Source organism: Pleurodeles waltl, chromosome 6 (genome assembly GCF_031143425.1).
Source record: "Pleurodeles waltl isolate 20211129_DDA chromosome 6, aPleWal1.hap1.20221129, whole genome shotgun sequence".
Taxonomy (NCBI): Eukaryota; Metazoa; Chordata; class Amphibia; order Caudata; family Salamandridae; genus Pleurodeles; species Pleurodeles waltl.
Genome location: NC_090445.1, coordinates 1,701,427,145 through 1,701,448,526, shown reverse-complemented (window position 1 = coordinate 1,701,448,526; position 21,382 = coordinate 1,701,427,145). Strand labels below are relative to the sequence as shown.

The 21,382-nt window shown below is 48.0% G+C and overlaps 1 protein-coding gene across 1 annotated transcript in view; it reads right to left on the bottom strand.

Annotated features, from left to right (window-relative positions):
* Positions 1–13,155: 13,155 nt before the first annotated feature.
* The window catches only part of LOC138301383 (E3 ubiquitin-protein ligase TRIM11-like), a 194,872-nt gene continuing 186,645 nt past the window's right edge, over positions 13,156–21,382 (bottom strand). Inside the window, exon 6 of the mRNA XM_069241818.1 lies at positions 13,156–15,647. Within this exon, the coding sequence (XP_069097919.1) occupies positions 15,037–15,647 (611 nt within the window). The 3' untranslated portion in view covers positions 13,156–15,036. The remainder of the gene's footprint in view (positions 15,648–21,382) is intronic.

Genomic DNA, 21,382 nt, shown 5'->3' with positions numbered 1-21,382 from the left:
ACAACCTCCATCACAGCACGCCCATCACCACACACCGCTCACGTGCACTCACCACCCCCACTACCATTCACACATCCCCTGTGCCCTGTCCCAGTGTGTCTGTGAGCCCTCCTCCCAAACTACAAAAACGCAGGCACACACCCACCCAACAGCCATCCACCACACAACAGCCTCCGGCCCATGCACCTTTACCCAAATTCAGCAAACGTACACCTCCTACAACCACTACCTCTCCCCCCACTCCCAAACCCCCTCCATCTTCCCGTCCCAGTGTGTCTAAGAAAATCTTCCTCACAAACTTTGACCTCTTCCCTACACCTCCCCCCTTCCTTTCCCTAGGGCCAGGCTGTCCAGGTCCCAGCCCAGCATCTCAGCCACCAAATCCTCCAGCACAGTGGTCTCAGCAAGTCCGGTCACATCGCGGGCGCCACCGATCAGGGCTGTCAGTGTGCCACCTAGCGAGGCCAAGGAGCAGGCCATTCCGCCACCTGCCAAGGTGAAGAAGGTGCCCACATGCCAGAGGGAGAAGACGCACCTACCAGCAAGCAAGGGCTCCTCCAAGCCAAAAGGGGACAGTGGCAAGGCACCAGCAGCAACATTAAAGGTGGGGAAGGAACACAAGCCGAAGAGCAGATCAGGACAGGGCACGGAGGCTCTGACTGAGAGACCACAGTCACCCCTTCTGTCAACCACAACATCAACCAGCACGGTGGTGGACATCGCCACCTGCACTCCCACCTGCACTGCCACCAGCACCGCCACCTGCACGTCTGCTGCCTCAGCAACAATCTCCAGCATCATCCCCATTGGGCAGCCGTCCGAGGCTGCAGGAGACGTCCTGCTGTGTCCCTCAACAGGAGCAGACACATGCACCACCGCCAGCACCTCCGCCACAGACACTGCCTCAACCACCGCCACCAGCTCTGCGACGTGCTCAGACAGTGCCCCCACAGCTGACATGGAAACAATCCCCAGTGGCCAGCCGTCTGAGGCTGCAGGAGACTTCCAGGACCCTGCCCAGCGTACATGAGGCATGACTCCCATCACTGTTTGTACCAGCAGGTGCCAGGAGAAGTCGCAGCAGGGTGGAGTGTGTCTCTGCCTCCATGGAGTATCATGCTACCTGTTCCCAGGCAATCTCGTGGCACACACACCCAGGTGAGAGAATGGGACCTGCCACACTGCATGTGAAGCACTCTGGGCACCAAGCCCCCTCCAGAACCAGTGGAGAAAAACATCCACTAACCCATCCTTGGCAGGATGAAGCACTCTGGGCATCAAGCCCCCTCCAGAAACAGTGGAGATTCACATCCACTAACTCAGTCCTTGGCAGGATGAAGCACCCTGGGAACAAAGCCCCCCCCAGAACCAGTGGAGACTGTTATCCACTTGAGAAACTGTGGCATTGCACTCCCCAGGATAAAGCAGTGGGCAAACCACCCACTGGAGAGACATGAGAGACTGTAGCTTTGTGTAGGAAAGTACCATCTTGCCTGGCATGTTACCCCCATTTTCACTGTATGTATGGTTGTTTTTGCCCATGTGTCACTGGGATCCTGCTAGGCAGGACCCCAGTGCTCATAATGTATGCCCTGTATGTGTTCCCTGTGTGGTGCCTAACTGTATCACTGAGGCTCTGCTAACTAGAACCTCAGTGTTTATGCTCTCTCTGCTTTCACAATTGTCACTGCAGGCTAGTGATCATCTTCACCAATTCTCATTGGCACACTGGAACACCCATATAATCCCCTTGTATATGGTACCTAGGTACCCAGGGTATTGGGGTTCCAGGAGATCCCTATGGGCTGCAGCATTTCTTTTGCCGCCCATAGGGAGCTCAGACAATTCTTACACAGGACTGCCACTGCAGCCTGAGTGAAATAACGTCCACGCTATTTCACAGCCATTCTTCACTGCACATAAGTAACTTATAAGTCACCTATATGTCTAACCCTCACTTAGTGAAGGTTAGGTGCCAAGTTACTTAGTGTGTGGGCATCCTGGCACTAGCCAAGGTACCCCCACATTGTTCAGGGCAAATTCCCCGAACTTTGTGAGTGCGGGGACACCATTACACACGCGCACTACACATAGGTCACTACCTATGTGTAGCGTCACAATGGTAACTCTGAACATGGCCATGTAACATATCTAAGATTATGGAATTGTCACCCCAATACCATACTGGTATTGGAGGGACAATTCCATGATCCCCCGGTCTCTAGCACAGAATCCGGGTACTGCCAAACTGCCTTTCCGGGGTTTCCACTGCAGCTGCTGCTGCTGCCAACCCCTCAGACAGGTTTCTGCCCCCCTGGGGCCTGGGCAGCCCAGTCCCAGGAAAGCAGAACAAAGGATTTCCTCTGAGAGAGGGTGTTACACACTCTCCCTTTGGAAATAGGTGTGAAGGGCTGGGGAGGAGTAGCCTCCCCCAGCCTCTGGAAATGCTTTGATGGGCACAGATGGTGCCCATCTCTGCATAAGCCAGTCTACACCGCTTCAGGGATCCCCCAGCCCCCGCCCTGCTCTGGCGTGAAACTGGACAAAGGAAAGGGGAGTGACCACTCCCCTGACCAGTACCTCCCAGGGGAGGTGCCCAGAGCTCCTCCAGTGTGTCCCAGACCTCTGCCATCTTGGATTCAGAGGAGTTGGGGCACAATGGACTGCTCTGAGTGGCCAGTGCCAGCAGGTGACGTCAGAGACCCCTCCTAATAGGTGCTTACCTCTTTCAGTAGCCAAGCCTCCTTTCTTAGTAGCCAAACCTCCTTTTCTGGCTATTTAGGGTCTCTCCTCTGGGCTATTGCTCAGATAACGAATGCAAGAGCTCACCAGAGTCCCTCTGCACTTCCCTCTTCGACTTCTGCCAAGGATCGACCGCTGACTGCTCCAGGACGCATGCAAAACCACAACAAAGTAGCAAGACAACTACCAGCAACATTTTAGCGCCTAATCCTGCTGGCTTTCTAGACTGTTTCCTGGTGGTGCATGCTCTGAGGGCTGTCTCCCTTCAGCCTGTACTGGAAGCCAAGAAGAAATGTTCAGTGGGTCGATGGAATCTTCCCCCTGCCAACGCAGGCACCAAATTTCTGCATCACCGGTCCTCTGGGTCCCGTCTCATCCTGACGAGCGTGGTCCCTGGAACACAGGAGCTGGGTCCAAGTGTCTCCCACAGTCCAGTGGCCCTTCTGTCCAAATTTGGTGGAGGTAAGTCTTTGCCTCCCCACGCCACACAGCAAACCTGTGTACTGCCTGATTTGCAGCTGGTCCGGCTTCTGTGCACTTTTCCAAGGATTCCTTTGTGCACAGCCTAGCCTGGGTCCCCAGCACTCTGTCCTGCATTGCCCAACTCACTGAGTTGAAATCCCACGTCGTGGGACCCTCCTTTTGTGACTCTGAGTGTACAGATCTTCTAAGTGCCTGTTCCGGTACTTCTGCGGGCGCTGCCTGCTTCTGCGGGGGCTCTCTGAGTTGCTGAGCGCCCCTCTGTCTCCTCCTCCAAGGGGCGACATCCTGGTCCTTCCTGGTCCCCAGAAGCACCCAAACCCTCAACTGTGACTCTTGCAGCTAGCGAAGCTTGTTTGCGGTATTTCTGCCTGGAAACACTTCTGCAACCTCCAGCACGCTGTGGGGCATCTTCCATCCAAAGGAGAAGTTCCTAGCCCTTTTTCATTGTTGCAGAATCTTCGGCTTCTTCCACCCAGAGGCAGCCCATTTGCACCTTCATCTGGGGTTTAGTGGGCTCCTGCCTCCCCCTGGACACTTTCATGACTCTTGGACTTGGTCCCCTTCCTTTACAGGTCCTCAGGTCCAGGAATCCGTCTTCAGTGTTTTGCTGGTGCTTGTGGTTCTTGCAGAATCCCCTATCACGATTATTCTGTCTTTCTGGGGTAGTAGGGTAACTTTACTCCTACTTTTCAGGGTCTTGGGTTGGGGTATCTTGGACACCCTTACTGTTTTCTTACAGTCCTAGCGACCCTCTACAACCTCCCATAGGTCTGGGTTCCATTCGTGATTCGCATTCCACTTTTGGAGTATATGGTTTGTGTTGCCCCTAGACCTATGTATACCTATTGCATCCTATTGTGATTCTACATTGTTTGCACTACTTTTCTTACTGTTACTTACCTGTTTTGGTTTGTGTACATATAACTTTTGGATATTAGTTACCTCCTAAGTGAGGGTATCCTCTGAGATACTTTTGGCATATAGTCACTAAAATAAAGTACCTTTATTTTTAGTAACTCTGAGTATTGTGTTTTCTTACGATATTGTGCTATATGATATAAGTGGTATAGTAGGAGCTTTGCATGTCTCCTAGTTCAGCCTAAGCTGCTTTGCCTTAGCTACCTCTAACAGCCTAAGCTGCTAGAAACACCCCTATTCTACTAATAAGGGATAACTGGACCTGGCACAAGGTCTAAGTACCACAAGGTACCCACTATAAGCCAGGCCAGCCTCCTACATTGGTGGTGCAGCGGTGGGATAAGTACTTGTAACTGCTTTACCACTTTGTCAGTACCCACTATAAGCCAGGCCAGCCTCCTACACTTTGCACTCCCCAGGATAAAGCAGTGGGCAACCCACCCACTGGAGAGACTTGAGAGACTGTGGCTTTGCACTCCCCCGGTCCAAGCAGTGGGCAAACCACCCACTGGAGAGACTTGAGAGACTGTGGCTTTGCACTCCCCAGGACCAATCAGTGGGCATGGAGCCCCCTCGTGGAGCAGTGGCATTGTCCGTTCATTCGGCTGAGGTGCCCCTCTCCCTGAGGTGCCTGTTTGTTTTCCATCTGATGCCTCTGCAGTGTTCTCTCCGTTTCGAGTCAGGTATCTTGTGTGGGCTTCGCCCATGCATTTTGGTACACTGATCCACGGACAATGATTTAATTAATATCCGGACTTGTGTAGTTGGTGTACATATTTGTATATAATGATTTTTTAATTTGGGCTATCTGATTTTTATTGATTACACTTGTTACAATCATTTCCTTTTGTCCTTGCGTTCTTCCAGGGGTTGACGGGGTGTATATGTAATGTTGCTGCATGTAATTGTGTGTATGGTGTTCCGGGTGAGGGTGGGGATGTTGCGTGTTGCGTGTGTGTGTCACTCTCTTTGCCCTCCCACCCTCCCCTGTGTGCTAGGGATGCGCTTGAAACCCCTGGGGGCCGAGGAGGAGACACCAGGCACCTTGTGAAAGGGCAGGAGCCCTTTAAAATCAACACAGCGCTCCCGCTTCGCGGGACGCGCTTTGAAACCACTTGGGGGCCGAGGAGGAGATGCCAGGCGCCCTGTGAAAGGGCAGGAGCCCTTTAAAATCAACACAGCGCTCCCGCTTCGTGAACTCAGGACTTGGTTCGTAAGACTCTAAACAGGTACTGCATCCTTCTTCCTTGACTCCCTGCGATTATTCTTTCATAGCCTGCACCTTTTTCCTTCCGCAAAAAAAACTTCCAAACACTGGGATAAATCCATTTAATTTTCTTTGTCTCCACTTCCCTATAAACAAACGCTAGCTACCATACCCCTTGAGAAGAACTCTTATCCCGTAGCCAACCACTATAGAACTCCTATGCCTAAGGCAGTCAGTAACAATGGGAAAAAGGAAGCAATCTAGCGCAAATGATATTTCGTCTCAAAAAAATCATACGTCAATATTGAAATTTATCTCAGGAGCTATGGGGGAAATTGACAAACAGATCACTAATGTCGAAGGAAAAATACTCACCCAGAATAGGTCACTAGTTCCCCCTAATCCCCCCTCACTAGCAATAACTCCTGATTACTCGGCAAAGCTTTTTGAAAGTGGAATCCAGACTAAAAGTATAAACGGTTGTATTCAAGACACAATTGATTTTATTTCAGATGCTGATGACCATCCACCCTCGCCAAAACGCAAAAGGAAACCCCAATTAGCAAGGAAGGACATAGTACCCGGACAAGAGCCGCCTGTTAATATTAGATCTGGCTCTCTGGAAGCCCAACCTAACGCACTTATCCAAAACTATCTGGACTATCTGCTTAAATCATTGAAGCCACAATCTATAAACCTACCAGTCTCAACTATTCGGCATCTTGGCGACATTAACCCTAATGCTAGCTCCCCTCCAACGCATCAGATTCTACCACCCACTCCCCAGATCACCCAAAGACAAGTCGATTCTCGTGTTTTACCCGATAGAATTGGTAATGCCCAACCTCATAAAATGGCCCTAAAAAGTGGGGAACACATAAATATTCCTAAAGTTTATCAGGGCAGCCATTCAATGGGGAGAGACATACTTAACTTCCCGCCTGCAGCAACCCCCTATGTGGTAGTCCTTGCCAACGTTCCCAATTTATCTGGAGCACAGGGGGAATCATGGGCAGCCTTGAGGAACAAGGCCCCTGAATTGGATTGCAAGCCGTCTGAAACCTGGCTCGACAAATAAACTTTTTGAAGACATTAAGATTGTTAGAAGGGTGAAATGGGTGGGTAGAAACCACAAAATATTTAGGGGCGACTGCGTAGTTCTTTCATTTAAAACTCCTATGCTGCCCACAGCAGATTACTGATCATGGCATTGCCCTGCTTCCTTTGGTTTTTTTTTAACGAGCACCACAGGCCATGACGGTCCTGGCCTTTGTCTTGAGGATCAAAGAAACAGGCCTGAGTCGCAATACACGATCCCTACTGTGAATAGATTTTGGGGGCTCAGCCTGGAAGATGCAGATTGACTATCACCTGATAAGGAACCTCCCAGGCTCAAGCACCCTATAGAAGCACTAGACTCCGCCCAACTGGGCGCTGACAGCCTGGCAGCAGACCCTGGAGAAGAACGATTGGACATGGAACCTTCCCTCAGACACTTTGTTAAAGATGAACTGTTTCCAAGAGCCCCGCCAAAAAAATTCCCTACTTGTGCACTGACTCCTTCCGCACGTAAAGAAAGCAACATCATCCCAGGGAAACTCAGGCAATCGATAAGCTCCCTGTGGGGCAGGTTAAAAAAATGCATAGAGACCACTTTTCATTTCTATTTTGGAATGTGGCAGGCCTCCGATCTAAAGTGGAGAATGAGGTCTGGTCAGAATATATCAGCGTTTTCCGTGGGTGTGTCTTCAAGAGACCTGGTCTGTGAATCCTATTCACATAAATGGCTATAGGACACTACATACTCCTGCCGTTCCTTCTGCACGGGGCAGGGCTAAGGGCGGTTTGTGTACCTTTATTTCTAATAAGTGTGATATAATCAAGGACATTGTTTTAACTTCTAATATGTTTTATCAAGTGGTTACATGTGATTTAAAAAATATTGCACAATTGGTGGTCATTAATTTCTATAATAATGTACCCCTTCAAGACTTTCGATCAGTACTTAATCTCCTTCAGGACGATATAGATCGAGCTTGTGATTCTTCAAATAAACAGTCCTATATCGTGTGGGGAGGCGATTTTAATACACATTTGTGTCCTCGAACGATTAAGGGTCTCTGCCCTTATGCCCCTGATGGCGATGATGACCCATTACACTTCATAAACAATAATCCAGGCAATTTGTTGAATTAAGTTTTATTTAGTTTTGACCTTATCTTGTGCAATAGTCTGACCCATGGTAGACCACAATTGAAGCCCACTTTTAATGGTAGGCATGCCAATACGATAATTGATTTTATTTTATTTTCTAATAATCTTCTTCCTTATGTACTCGATTATAATATTCAAGATACTACATTTAGCAACCATAACCCTCAAATCGTAGGCCTCACACTTCCCCAACATACTCCCAAACATAGGGAAATGGAAGAGGTAGTAGAAAATATTGAATTGGGAGCAAGAAACGGCTATACTATCCGGTGGTCAGAGATTGAACCCACAGGTTTTATGAAACGACTAATGACTAATTATTCCAAAGAATTTTATATTTGCCTCGCAGACAACACGAGTCCACGAGATTGCATTAAAGCCTTTACCGTAATTACTGCTGGTATAAAACAGTTCCTTAAAGCAAGTTTTAGTAAATCGAGACCGAAGGAGGATAAAGGCTGGTTTGACGCTGAATGCACACAAGCCTGTAAGAATTTAAAATCCTACCTACACCTACAAAACCCGGATAAACGCCAAATAAGTCTAAAGAGGAAGGAGTATAAAAACGCCAAAAAGAAAAGAAAACAGAACCTAAAAAATGAGGCATGGCAATCCCTTCACGATGCAAGCCTCCGGAATGATAATGTTAAATTCTGGAAAATTGTGAATTCCCCGCTCCTATGTGATGGAAAAACACCAAAAATTGAAATTGCCACCACGGAAGAAGACTGGGCTGCTTTCTTCTCTGCCATATATTCCTCAGAAAATCTGGTATTGGAAACAAATCTCCCCAAATTAGACTCTCATGCCATTATCTCACCATTTACTCTAACTGAGGTCACTGACGCCATTAATGCAAGCAAAAGCGGAAAAGCCCCAGGCCCAGATGGAGTCCCAGTTGACATCTACAAATCTAATGTGTCACTCTGGGGCCCACTATTGACGCAGGTGCTACGCGCCTGCTGTTCAACAGCTTTCATCTCAGCCTGGGCTGAGTCTATAATTATTCCAATCTATAAAAAGGGAGATCGCCACAATCCCGTATGTTATCGTCCCATTTCATTGCTCGATACACTTGCAAAGATTGCGGGACGTATCATTCTAAATAGATTGCAAGACTGGTCAGAGGAAAACCATATCCTGTCTGATTTACAATATGGGTTTAGGGCTGGCATAGGGACAACGGAACAGGCTCTTAACCTAGAGATCATACTTTGTAAATATACAAGGGCCAAGCCCGGAGCCCTATATCTTGCGTTTGTCGATCTGACCTCCGCATTTGACTGCGTGGTGCATTCAAAATTGTGGTCTATCCTGCTGGATATGGGGGTTGACACTACCATAGTCCACTTTATTAGGGAACTGTACGCTGGAGCAAATGCCAAGGCTCGCTATGGGCGCCAGGGGGAATGCACTTTATCTTTTCCCATTGAACGAGGAGTGCGTGAAGGCTGTGTGCTAGCTCCCCTACTGTTCGCCCTATATATTAACAGCTTAGAGGGGGCTCTATCAGATGCCTGCAGCAATCTCCCACAAGTAGGCCCTCAGAAGATCCTGGCGCTCCTGTATGCGGATGGCGCTGTTCTGATGGCCCGTACCCCAGTGGCCCTGCAAGGATTAGTAACAACCTTTGATAATTGTATGGATGCCTTGGGTCTTAAAATTAATCACACTAAAACCTTTTCAATGACATACCGCAGAACTCGCACAAAGAATTGTCACATTGAGTTAAAAGGCGCAAAATTAGCCGATACAGGGACATTCTCGTACTTAGGCATCACGTTCGATGATAAAGGCACATGGGTACAAGCTATAAAAGCGAGAAAACTGCTATTTACAAAAACCGTTATGGCGATAAAAAACTTCTCTAAAAGGGTGGGGAGAGTAACTGCTAAGGATATGACGACTCTCTACAATGTGAAATGCATCTCAGTAGCATTGTATGGGGCAGGACTTTGGGGTTATCGGGACTGCAATACCTTACAGCTGACTGAAAACGCTTTTCTGAAAACAGTCTTAAGCGTCCCGAAATCAACCTCAACACTAGTATGCCACTCAGAAACGGGAGTAACATATCTTACAGATCTTATTCGTGTCCAACCAATTTTACTTTGGCATAAAGTATGGACCTCTGATCCTGCGAGGCTGAACAGGGCCATCATAGCAGATGCTCTAGCACTTACTTACTCGCTCAAAATCCCATGGTTAAACTACATAAAGAATTTTTTTGTTAAATTGGGCCACCCCGAGCTGTATTTTACTCCCAGATAAAATTAAAACAATCTCCAGGAAAGACTTGAAAAACACTTGCCTCACCTACCTGGCCGAATCGAGATGGGATGTAGAGGCAAATAAATATAGTGTTAGGAGAAACCATATGATACAGCAAACGAAAGGTATGGAACCATATTTATGTAATGTTCTGAACCCAAGACATCGGTTTGTCCTTATGCGTTTGAGACTAGAGTCTTTTCATCGCCTTGTTAGTTTTCCCTTGATTAATGACTGGTCTCCACAACTGGAAAAATGCCCTTGCGATAATGTATCTGATCAAAATACAATGCATACACTCCTCTTTTGTAAATATTATTCAACCTCTAGGAAAATGTTTGAGATACCATTTCTAAAATTAATGCATTTTAAACAATGTCGTCCAGCTTTTCTGTATCTTCTGTCCCTCCTATCTATCGTGGTTTGCAATGGATTAGCCTTATTCCTGGGTTCAGTGATTAAGGCCAGATTATACCTTGAGGCAAATGAGTGAGATTTTTAAGCGTTATATCTGAGACCACCTTACCTGTTTTAACTAAACTGTTTATTAACCCTTTTTAACCTCTTTTATTCTCTTATCTGGTTGTACTCATATTTATATTTATATGTATTTTAGTATTCGCTCTTTCTTGAATATTGCTTTTATGTATAATGACTTTTATGATTGTTAAATTCAATCGAATAAAGTACTTTTGATGATGATGATGATGATGCTAGGTGCAGTACTCACCGTAGTCGTCGCCGGCGTCTTTGCTGCTCCTGATACAAGAGGAGGTAGACCAGCATGGGCAGGACCTGTAGTTAGGGCTCCAAGGCATCCTGGCTGTTCGTAAAGTGTTTCAGTTCCAAGTCCTGTTTCCGCCATGATTTTGATGGCGTTGGTACCGCCCCGGAAAAGGTGTCGGATAGGCGTGTTGTAAAACAGTGGGCGGAACCTTGTGTTCCGCCTGTCGGTTGGCGGTTACCGTCGCAGTGTTTGTTTCTACCGCTGTGGCGGTCGGAGTGTTAAAGTGGCTATCTATGTTGCCAGTTTCCGCCATGGTCATGATTCCATTTTTTTTTCCGCCGGCCTGTTGGCGGTATTACCGCCGCTTTAACACCGACCGCCAGGGTTCTAATGAGGGCCTGAGTCTCTCCATTTCTGCATTTGAATTAAAAAGATTCTGTACATTATTCTCATTAAATCCCTGGGCAAACAATGGTACAACAGGACCTATAGTAACAGGCACTGTTAAAGCTTCTGGGCATGGTTGAACATTCTGATTTGTTGAGTAAATTACTCCAGAACTCTGACCTGACAGCATTGAAAAATTAGACTGTGATATTGTCACAATGGTATTGTCACCTCTGCATTGTCTGTGCTTCCATTGAAGTCATTTAATTAGCTGTAGACTCCATCTAAACCATCACTGGATTCTGGTAAGTCTGTGACATCTGTGGTGGGTGTAACACTGGCACTGTTATGCTTGGTGCAGAACTTACAACAGGAATTGTAGGATAGACTACAGGTAGGGCAACCTGAGTCATAGGTGTCTGGGTTACAGTTATAATAGGAACATTAGTTGTAACCTGTACTTTACTCTGTGCTACTACAACTGGTACTGGAGCACTTGGACCAGTGCTAGAACCTGGACTTGTCTCTTGTGCTGCATATGGTGGAGGACGACTTCTCAATCACTCATTATAAACTCATCATCATTTTATTCATCATCATAAGTCAATGATTTCCTAGCCTTATCTGACTTCGACACCTCTTCTTCAGAAGAGTCTTTATTCTTTTTCTTGATCTTTTGTTTAACACTGCCTCTTTTTCGTGTGTAACTGCAGGAAACATCCCAATACCCTGTAAAGTTTCAGTTCTCCACAATTTGTGTTCACTGTCTCACCTTGCCTCTGCTAATGTCTTCTCAACCTTTCTCATTCTCCTCTCAAATCTGAATTTCTTTTGTTGTCTGGCCACTAATCACCAAATGGCTAAAGCTTCAAATCGTACTGGTCTCGGGAGGGGCTTTAAGTCATAGAGCATTCTTCTCAAATTTTCTAAAATTCTCATGTTAAAAGTTCCATAGACAGGAAACACTAAGCTCCCTTGCTTCAATGTGATTTTGCACCATTGTTTTAAGCAAATACATGGTGCAGTACTTTTCTCTTCCATCATGATATATGCAGGTGTACCTTCTGGTGGGACAATTTCTCCTATTCTAACTGGAATAAAAGCATCTCCCCTAAGCGCACTCTTTAACGCTTTGGAAAATTTCATCTTCAGGCTTAAAACTACAATTTAAATTCAAGACAGGAAGTAATTGAATCCCAAAATCCGTTTTGCTTGCCTCTCTCAACCAATAACACTTCACAGTTGTCCACCCATCTGTTTGCGGCTCCTTCTCACCTACCGACCAATCCCAGCACGAACACAGTGACATCACACTCACACAGCAGCTTGCCTTCCAAAACTCGATTCACACGAAAACAAATGCAAAATATTGCGAGCACCAAAGAAAAATCAACACACAAACTTGTCTGCTTACTACAGGTAGGGAACACAGTCACCTCAGAAGCTTTACGGAATTTTACGGAATTTTAGCTCTGGCAGGTACTCATTCGACTTCAGCTTTCTCACATGCATAAGTAAAATTCGACCTGCAAATTTCACCCTTGACTAATACCAGATCCTCCCTGCGCTCAGGAATCACCATGTACCTGTCAAACTACACGCCCTTAGCACGCACACTAAAAATACTATTTGGCCTGATTGACCACTAAACAGACAAGTTACAACAACAACAACCTAGTGTGCATGAGACACTTGTTTAATACTCAATACTCTGGAGTGTTGGACCATGCAGGGTCCTAAAGCAGTGCAAGCGCAAACCCTATCCCAAACACAAATCGCACTAGGAACACTGGAAACATCTCCAAACAAGCATTGGTAAATCCAAATTTCAAAATTCCAAATTTTTCAACAATCACTGGCAAAACCAAATTTCCTGATTAGAAAAATCATCAGATGGCACCCTCCTAATGAGACGTAAACATGGTACTCTCCTATTGAGACATAACCATCCTTGTCTGCTACCAGAATTGTGGGTGTGTCCAACCTTATATTGCTTTAGTTATTTTCCATAAGGTGACAGGTATAGGGTAACCATCAATTGCCCTTAGAGGTCGACACAAATCTTTTCGCTCAGATAGGAGTAATATACCATGTCAACAATCCACAACAAATAAGATCAAATCAAATAACATCACTTTCAATATTGGAGTCAGTAATTTATCCGCCCCACGACCCATGTGGACATGAATCACCACACCAGTTTAGTAAAGTTCAAATATTTATTGCCCTAGATTAACAATGCTAAGATCATGTAAATCAAACGCAAGACCAAATGATATAAGTACATGAATAACACAGGCTGACCAAATTTACGGAAGACTCTCAGTTTACACAGAATATTCATCATTAAACATTCAAGAGCCGCCATACAGAGTAACAACAATAGCACTTGAACGATAGACACAGAATACATTTAGTTAGCGAAGATGAAACAACACAATCAATTATATGTGAGACAATCATATTTAGAATATGACATCCTTAACTGTTAATCAGATTTGATAAGCATGTTTGGACTTCATGCAAAAGGAAAAGAAGACAAAAATGTATTTGGAAAACATCTGACTATGGCGCTAGTCAAAAATAGCGGCTGGGTTTTCCTAAAAGGAGAAAACACAGAAATCATGCAAGAAAGACAAATGGCCATTTGGTTAAACCTCTCCTAAATGAATTCAGCAAGCAGTGATGTCTTCATCAGCGGAGCATTTTCTGGTCTTCTTCATTGGACAATGGAACATTAGGGAACAGTTCAGTAAAGTTTGGCCTTAATGTATCTGAACTGATAGAATCATAGGCAAAGAGCTAAGAAAAACAGGAATACATCATTTTGCTAACAGAATAAGAGAAGAACTGCCCCTACATCACTTGAATTTGCTATGTTAAATACCTAGGAAGCAACTAGCTAAGTTTCTATTGGTCAGTCTATGGGGTGGTTTAGGTCACAGCCAATTAAAACTACTCCACATTCTCAGAAGTATCTTTTCATTTTCTCCATTCATGATTGGATCATCTCCTCGCACTACAGTCACCAGTTTCCACAGCAGAATACATTTGTTGCAGGTTATACATGAGCACTGAAGACTATTGTTCCTGGGTCAGCCATGAAGACAAATGTTACAGCATAAGAACATAACTTTTCCACAGTGTGTGAGTTTCACACAGGATACTCAAAGAATCAGTTTCTAAACATTTATAATATTACATGAGGTGAGCAATATGTGAAGAATGGACAATGTACTTTCTAGAGACTGATGAGACACAAAAACATTGCGCAAGCATTTTAAAAGGTAGAGTTAGCTTTAGGCCTCTCCGTGATGGCCCATATTTTAATAAGCATTTAATTTTACAGTTAAACACAATAAATCATGTAAGTTCATTTTAATATTCATTTTTCAGGGCATTTAATTATAAGAAGTCAAAAAACATTTTTATTAAACAGTTATTTATTAAATGTCAACGACGTTATGGCTGCCACCAATGTAAGTACATTTCTCAAACCCACACGTTTTCATTTTAATTCATAGTGCATGTTATTTCATTATCTGTAAGTGTCATAATTTTTATTGATAATGTGAATGCTCCAGCACCTTCATAATGTTACACCCCAACCAGCTCTGTTTCACCACTGCTGACAGCCCGCCCTCTCGCAGACTCCTCCCTGTCTCTGGCACCATGGCAACAATCCAGCTGTAAACTGCTGGAGCAGAGGCGCCCTTTAAAGGGTAAGCAATGGAGGCTTGTACTCCGGGGCATATTTTTATCACGTTCGCTGTTTCAAAGAGGAAGGGAGGGTGGAAGATGCGCACACACTTGTCTTGGTGTTTACAGGAGGGTCACTTATTTATAAGAGGAGCGGAACGGCTGAAGCTGTCAGCAACCCCCCCCCCCCACACCAGCCTCAGCTCTACTGTTGTGTATGTGGGGCAGGTTTGTCACACCAGCCTCCACTCTGCTGCCGGGGTGGGTGGAAGGGGCTGCTGCTCTCACACGAGCCTCAGCTCCGCTCCTCCCCAGTAGAGACAGAAGTAGGGAAGAGCCTCTGTGACAAGGGGCGGGGAGGATGAAGGGCTGAAGCTCTCTGCAGCTCTCACACCAGCCTCAGCTCCACTCCTCCCCAGTAGAGATAGAAGTAGGGAAGAGCCTCTGTGACAAGGGGCGGGGAGGATGAAGGGCTGAAGCTCTCTGCAGCTCTCACACTAACCTCGGCTCCTTCCCATAGACGGAAGAAGGGGAAGAGCCTCTGTGTGAAGGGGGCCCGAGGGAAGGTGTAGAGAAGCTCCATGGAGTGAGCATTGTACAGGGACAGCCGTCCCCCCTCGTAGTCCAGATACACTCCCAGCTTCAGGGGATTCTCACGAGGGGACAGAGGGGTCCGTGGGTAGGTGAGAGCTGTGTAGTCACAAATACACCCTCGCACAGCCCAGACTCCCCCATCAGGTGCCATTCTCATCCGCTCTGTCCTGTTCACAGTCTCTGCTGCAACCCCAAAATTCCACCCGCCACACACATTTAACAGCTGCACCTCCCAGTAATGTCTGCCAGAGGTGAAACCCTCGCTCCCCAGCACACAGTGGTAGTAGGTGAATCTCTTGGGGGTGTCCAGCAGGGGCTGCCATGTGTCTGTGTCACTCACACGTCTCCCCCACTCAGACAGGAGGAGCTGTGGATGAGCTGTGTCAGGATCCAGAGTCACCATCACTGCAGAGAAGAGATTCAGAATTAGAGATTTAATGCAAACAAAAGCTGTAACATTTGCTGTGTATAGCATATGATAAATTGAATCCAATTCTGCAAGAGCAGCAGGGCCACTTACAGAACATTGTTATTGTAGCAGGAACACTGCAACTATGGCATGAACTGCACTGTTCACTGCATTAGATATAAACTACACCATACAGCACATTCTTTTCAATAGCCCACTGCATGAGACGGCACACTGCACTAGTGATCTCATTTCACCAAACCGGACATTCATCTGGACCACACTGTGCACCAATCAGCAAAGTGCATTACATGGATAGGACATTCTACAGTACAGCACACTATAATACACGACACACTGAGGCCAACACAGAGCTCTAGACAGCATACTGTGCTACATAGGTAGATTTCACTACACACCAAACTGACAGTGCAGAACACAGTGATACACCATAAATGATATTAGGCACTGTATTAAGCAAACACACAGTGCTAGACAGCATACTATTCTAGGTGGAACACTACAATAAACATGCAGAGTACTGGTCTGAACACTATATTAGGCAATGCAGTGTATAACTCGGTACACTGTGCTAGACAGCACACTGTTCTAGTCAGTGCACTGCTTAGCAAGCAAACTGCAGTAGGCAACACGCTGTACTGCAGAAAGCACTGCCCATGCCAGCTGATTTTGCACTAGTATGCACACTACACCAACAGCACACTGCACTACAAAGAACACTGCAACAGACAGGCTATTGTGCTACATAGTACACTGCATCACACAGCACAATCTACAGTACACCTCACACTGGGGCCAGCACACAGTTTTAGACAGGACATTGTACCAGGAACAAGACTCCAGTAAACACAGCACAGTACTAGACATTACACTACACCAAACAGCATACCACACTGCACCACACACTGTACTTAGGAGCACACACTGCATTAGACAGAACCTGGAGGTAGAAAGAACACTGTACTGGACAGTGTGCTGCACTACAGAGCACAGTAGAAAAGAACAAACACTGTACTAGAGAGCATGCTGCACTGCAGAGCACAGTACACTAGAACAAACACTGTGCTACACAGTGTGCTGCATCACAGAGCACAGTGCACTACAATAAACACTGTGCTGGACAGTGTGCTGCACCAAAGAGCACAGTGCACTACAATACCCCACTGTGCTAGACAGTGTGCTGCACCACTGAGCACAGTGCACTAGAACAAACACTGTGCTGGACAGTGTGCTGCACCACAAAGCACAGCACACTAGAACAAACACTGTGCTGGACAGTGTGCTGCACCATGGAGCACAGCGAGCTAGAACAAACACTGTGCTGGACAGTGTGCTGCACCAAACAGCACAGCGCACTAGAACAAACACTGTGCTGGACAGTGTGCTGCACCACGGAGCACAGCGCTCTAGAAGAAACATTGTGCTGGACAGTGTGCTGCACCACGGAGCACAGCGCACCAGAAGAAACAACGTGCTGGACAGTGTGCTGCACCACGGAGCACAGCGAGCTAGAACAAACACTGTACTGGACATTGTGCTGCACCACAGAGCACAGCACACTATACCACGGAGCACAGCGCACTAGAAGAAACACTGTGATGGACAGTGTGCTGCACCACGGAGCACAGCGAGCTAGAACAAACACTGTGCTGGACAGTGTGCTGCACCACGGAGCACAGCGCACTATACCACGGAGCACAGCGCACTAGAAGAAACACTGTGCTGGACAGTGTGCTGCACCATGGAGCACAGCGCACTAGAATAAACACTGTGCTAGACAGTGTGCTGCACCAAAGAGCACAGCGCACTAGAGCAAACACTGTGCTGGATAGTGTGCTGCACCACGGAGCACAGCGCACCAGAAGAAACACTGTGCTGGACAGTGTGCTGCACCATGGAGCACAGCGCACTAGAATAAACACTGTGCTAGACAGTGTGCTGCACCAAAGAGCACAGCGCACTAGAGCAAACACTGTGCTGGATAGTGTGCTGCACCACGGGGCACAGCGCACTAGAACAAACACTGTGCTGCACCATGGAGCACAGCACACTATACCACGGAGCACAGCACACTAGAAGAAACACTGTGCTGGACATTGTGCTGCACCACGGAGCACAGCGCACCAGAAGAAACACTGTGCTGGACAGTGTGCTGCACCACGGAGCACAGCGAGCTAGAACAAACACTGTGCTGGACAGTATGCTGCACCAAAGAGCACAGCGCACTAGAACAAACACTGTGCTGGACAATGTGCTGCACCATGGGGCACAGCGCACTAGAATAAACACTGTGCTGGACAGTGTGCTGCACCACGGAGCACAGCGAGCTAGAACAAACACTGTGCTGGACAGTGTGCTGCACCACGGAGCACAGCGCACTATACGACGGAGCACAGCGCACTAGAAGAAACACTGTGCTGGACAGTGTGCTGCACCACGGAGCACAGCACACTAGAACACACACTGTGCTGGACAGTGTGCTGCACCACGGAGCACAGCGCACTATACGACGGAGCACAGCGCACTAGAAGAAACACTGTGCTGGACAGTGTGCTGCACCAAAGAGCACAGCACACTAGAACACACACTGTGCTGGACAGTGTGCTGCACCACGGAGCACAGCGCACTATACCACGGAGCACAGCGCACTAGAAGAAACACTGTGCTGGACAGTGTGCTGCACCACGGAGCACAGCGCACCAGAAGAAACACTATGCTGGACAGTGTGCTGCACCACGGAGCACAGCGCACTAGAACAAACACTGTGCTAGACAGTGTGCTGCACCAAAGAGCACAGCGCACTAGAACAAACACAGTGCTAGACAGTGTGCTGCACCACGGAGCACAGCGCACTAGAACAAACACTGTGCTAGACAGTGTGCTGCACCAAAGAGCACAGCGCACTAGAGCAAACACTGTGCTGGATAGTGTGCTGCACCACGGGGCACAGCGCACTAGAAAAAACACTGTGCTGCACCACGGAGCACAGCACACTATACCACGGAGCACAGCACACTAGAAGAAACACTGTGCTGGACAGTGTGCTGCACCAGAGAGCACAGCGCACCAGAAGAAACACTGTGCTGGACAGTGTGCTGCACCACGGAGCACAGCGAGCTAGAACAAACACTGTGCTGGACAGTGTGCTGCACCACGGAGCACAGCGCACTATACCACGGAGCACAGCGAACTAGAAGAAACACTGTGCTGGACAGTGTGCTGCACCACGGAACACAGCGCACCAGAAGAAACACTGTGCTGGACAGTGTGCTGCACCACGGAGCACAGCGCACTAGAACAAACACTGTGCTGGACAATGTGCTGCACCATGGGGCACAGCGCTCTAGAACAAACACTATGCTGGACAGTGTGCTACACCATGGAGCACAGCGAGCTAGAACAAACACTGTGCTGGACAGTGTGCTGCACCACGGAGCACAGCGAGCTAGAACAAACACTGTGCTGGACAGTGTGCTGCACCAAAGAGCACAGCACACTAGAACAAACACTGTGCTGGACAGTGTGCTGCACCACGGAGCACAGCGCACTATACCACGGAGCACAGCACATTAGAAGAAACACTGTGCTGGACAGTGTGCTGCACCACGGAGCACAGCGAGCTAGAACAAACACTGTGCTGGACAGTGTGCTGCACCAAAGAGCACAGCACACTAGAACACACACTGTGCTGGACAGTGTGCTGCACCACGGAGCACAGCGCACTATACCACGGAGCACAGCGCACTAGAAGAAACACTGTGCTGGACAGTGTGCTGCACCACAGAGCACAGCGCACCAGAAGAAACACTATGCTGGATAGTGTGCTTCACCACGGAGCACAGCGCACTAGAACAAACACTGTGCTAGACAGTGTGCTGCACCAAAGAGCACAGCGCACTAGAACAAACACTGTGCTGGACAGTGTGCTGCACCACGGAGCACAGCACACTAGAACAAACACTGTGCTAGACAGTGTGCTGCACCAAAGAGCACAGCACACTAGAGCAAACACTGTGCTGGATAGTGTGCTGCACCACGGGGCACAGCGCACTAGAACAAACACTGTGCTGCACCATGGAGCACAGCACACTATACCACGGAGCACAGCACACTAGAAGAAACACTGAAATGGACAGTGTGCTGCACCACAGAGCACAGCGCACCAGAAGAAACACTGTGCTGGACAGTGTGCTGCACCACGGAGCACAGCGAGCTAGAACAAACACTGTGCTGGACAGTATGCTGCACCAAAGAGCACAGCGCACTAGAACAAACACTGTGCTGGACAATGTGCTACACCATGGGGCACAGCGCACTAGAACAAACACTGTGCTGGACAGTGTGCTGCACCACGGAGCACAGCGAGCTAGAACAAACACTGTGCTGGACAGTGTGCTGCACCACGGAGCACAGCACACTATACCACGGAGCACAGCGCACTAGAAGAAACACTGTGCTGGACAGTGAGCTGCACCACGGAGCACAGCGCACCAGAAGAAACACTGTGCTGGACAGTGTGCTGCACCACGGAGCACAGCGCACTAGAACAAACACTGTGCTAGACAATGTGCTGCACCAAAGAGCACAGCGCACTAGAACAAACACTGTGCTAGACAGTGTGCTGCACCAAAGAGCACAGCGCACTAGAACAAACACTGTGCTGGACAGTGTGCTGCACCAAAGAGCACAGCACACTAGAACAAACACTGTGCTGGACAGTGTGCTGCACCACGGAGCACAGCGCACTATACCACGGAGCACAGCGCACTAGAACAAACACTGTGCTAGACAGTGTGCTGCACCAAAGAGCACAGCGCACTAGAACAAACACTGTGCTGGACAGTGTGCTGCACCACGGACACAGCACACTAGAACAAACACTGTGCTAGACAGTGTGCTGCACCAAAGAGCACAGCGCACTAGAACAAACACTGTGCTAGACAGTGTGCTGCACCAAAGAGCACAGCGCACTAGAGCAAACACTGTGCTGGATAGTGTGCTGCACCACGGGGCACAGTGCACTAGAACAAACACTGTGCTGCACCACGGAGCACAGCACACTATACCACGGAGCACAGCACACTAGAAGAAACACTGTGCTGGACAGTGTGCTGCACCACGGAGCACAGCGCACCAGAACAAACACTGTGCTGCACCACGGAGCACAGCACACTATACCACGGAGCACAGCACACTAGAAGAAACACTGTGCTGGACAGTGTGCTGCACCACGGAGCACAGCGAGCTAGAACAAACACTGTGCTGGAAAGTATGCTGCACCAAAGAGCACAGTGCACTAGAACAAACACTGTGCTGGACAATGTGCTGCATCATGGGGCACAGGGCACTAGAACAAACACTGTGCTGGACAGTGTGCTGCACCACGGAGCACAGCGAGCTAGAACAAACACTGTGCTGGACACTGTGCTGCACCACGGAGCACAGCGCACTATACCACGGCGCACAGCGCACTAGAAGAAACACTGTGCTGGACAGTGTGCTGCACCACGGAGCACAGCGAGCTAGAACAAACACTGTGCTGGACAGTGTGCTGCACCAAAGAGCACAGCACACTAGAACAAACACTGTGCTGGACAGTGTGCTGCACCACGGAGCACAGCGCACTATACCACGGAGCACAGCGCACTAGAAGAAACACTGTGCTGGACAGTGTGCTGCACCACGGAGCACAGCGAGCTAGACCAAACAC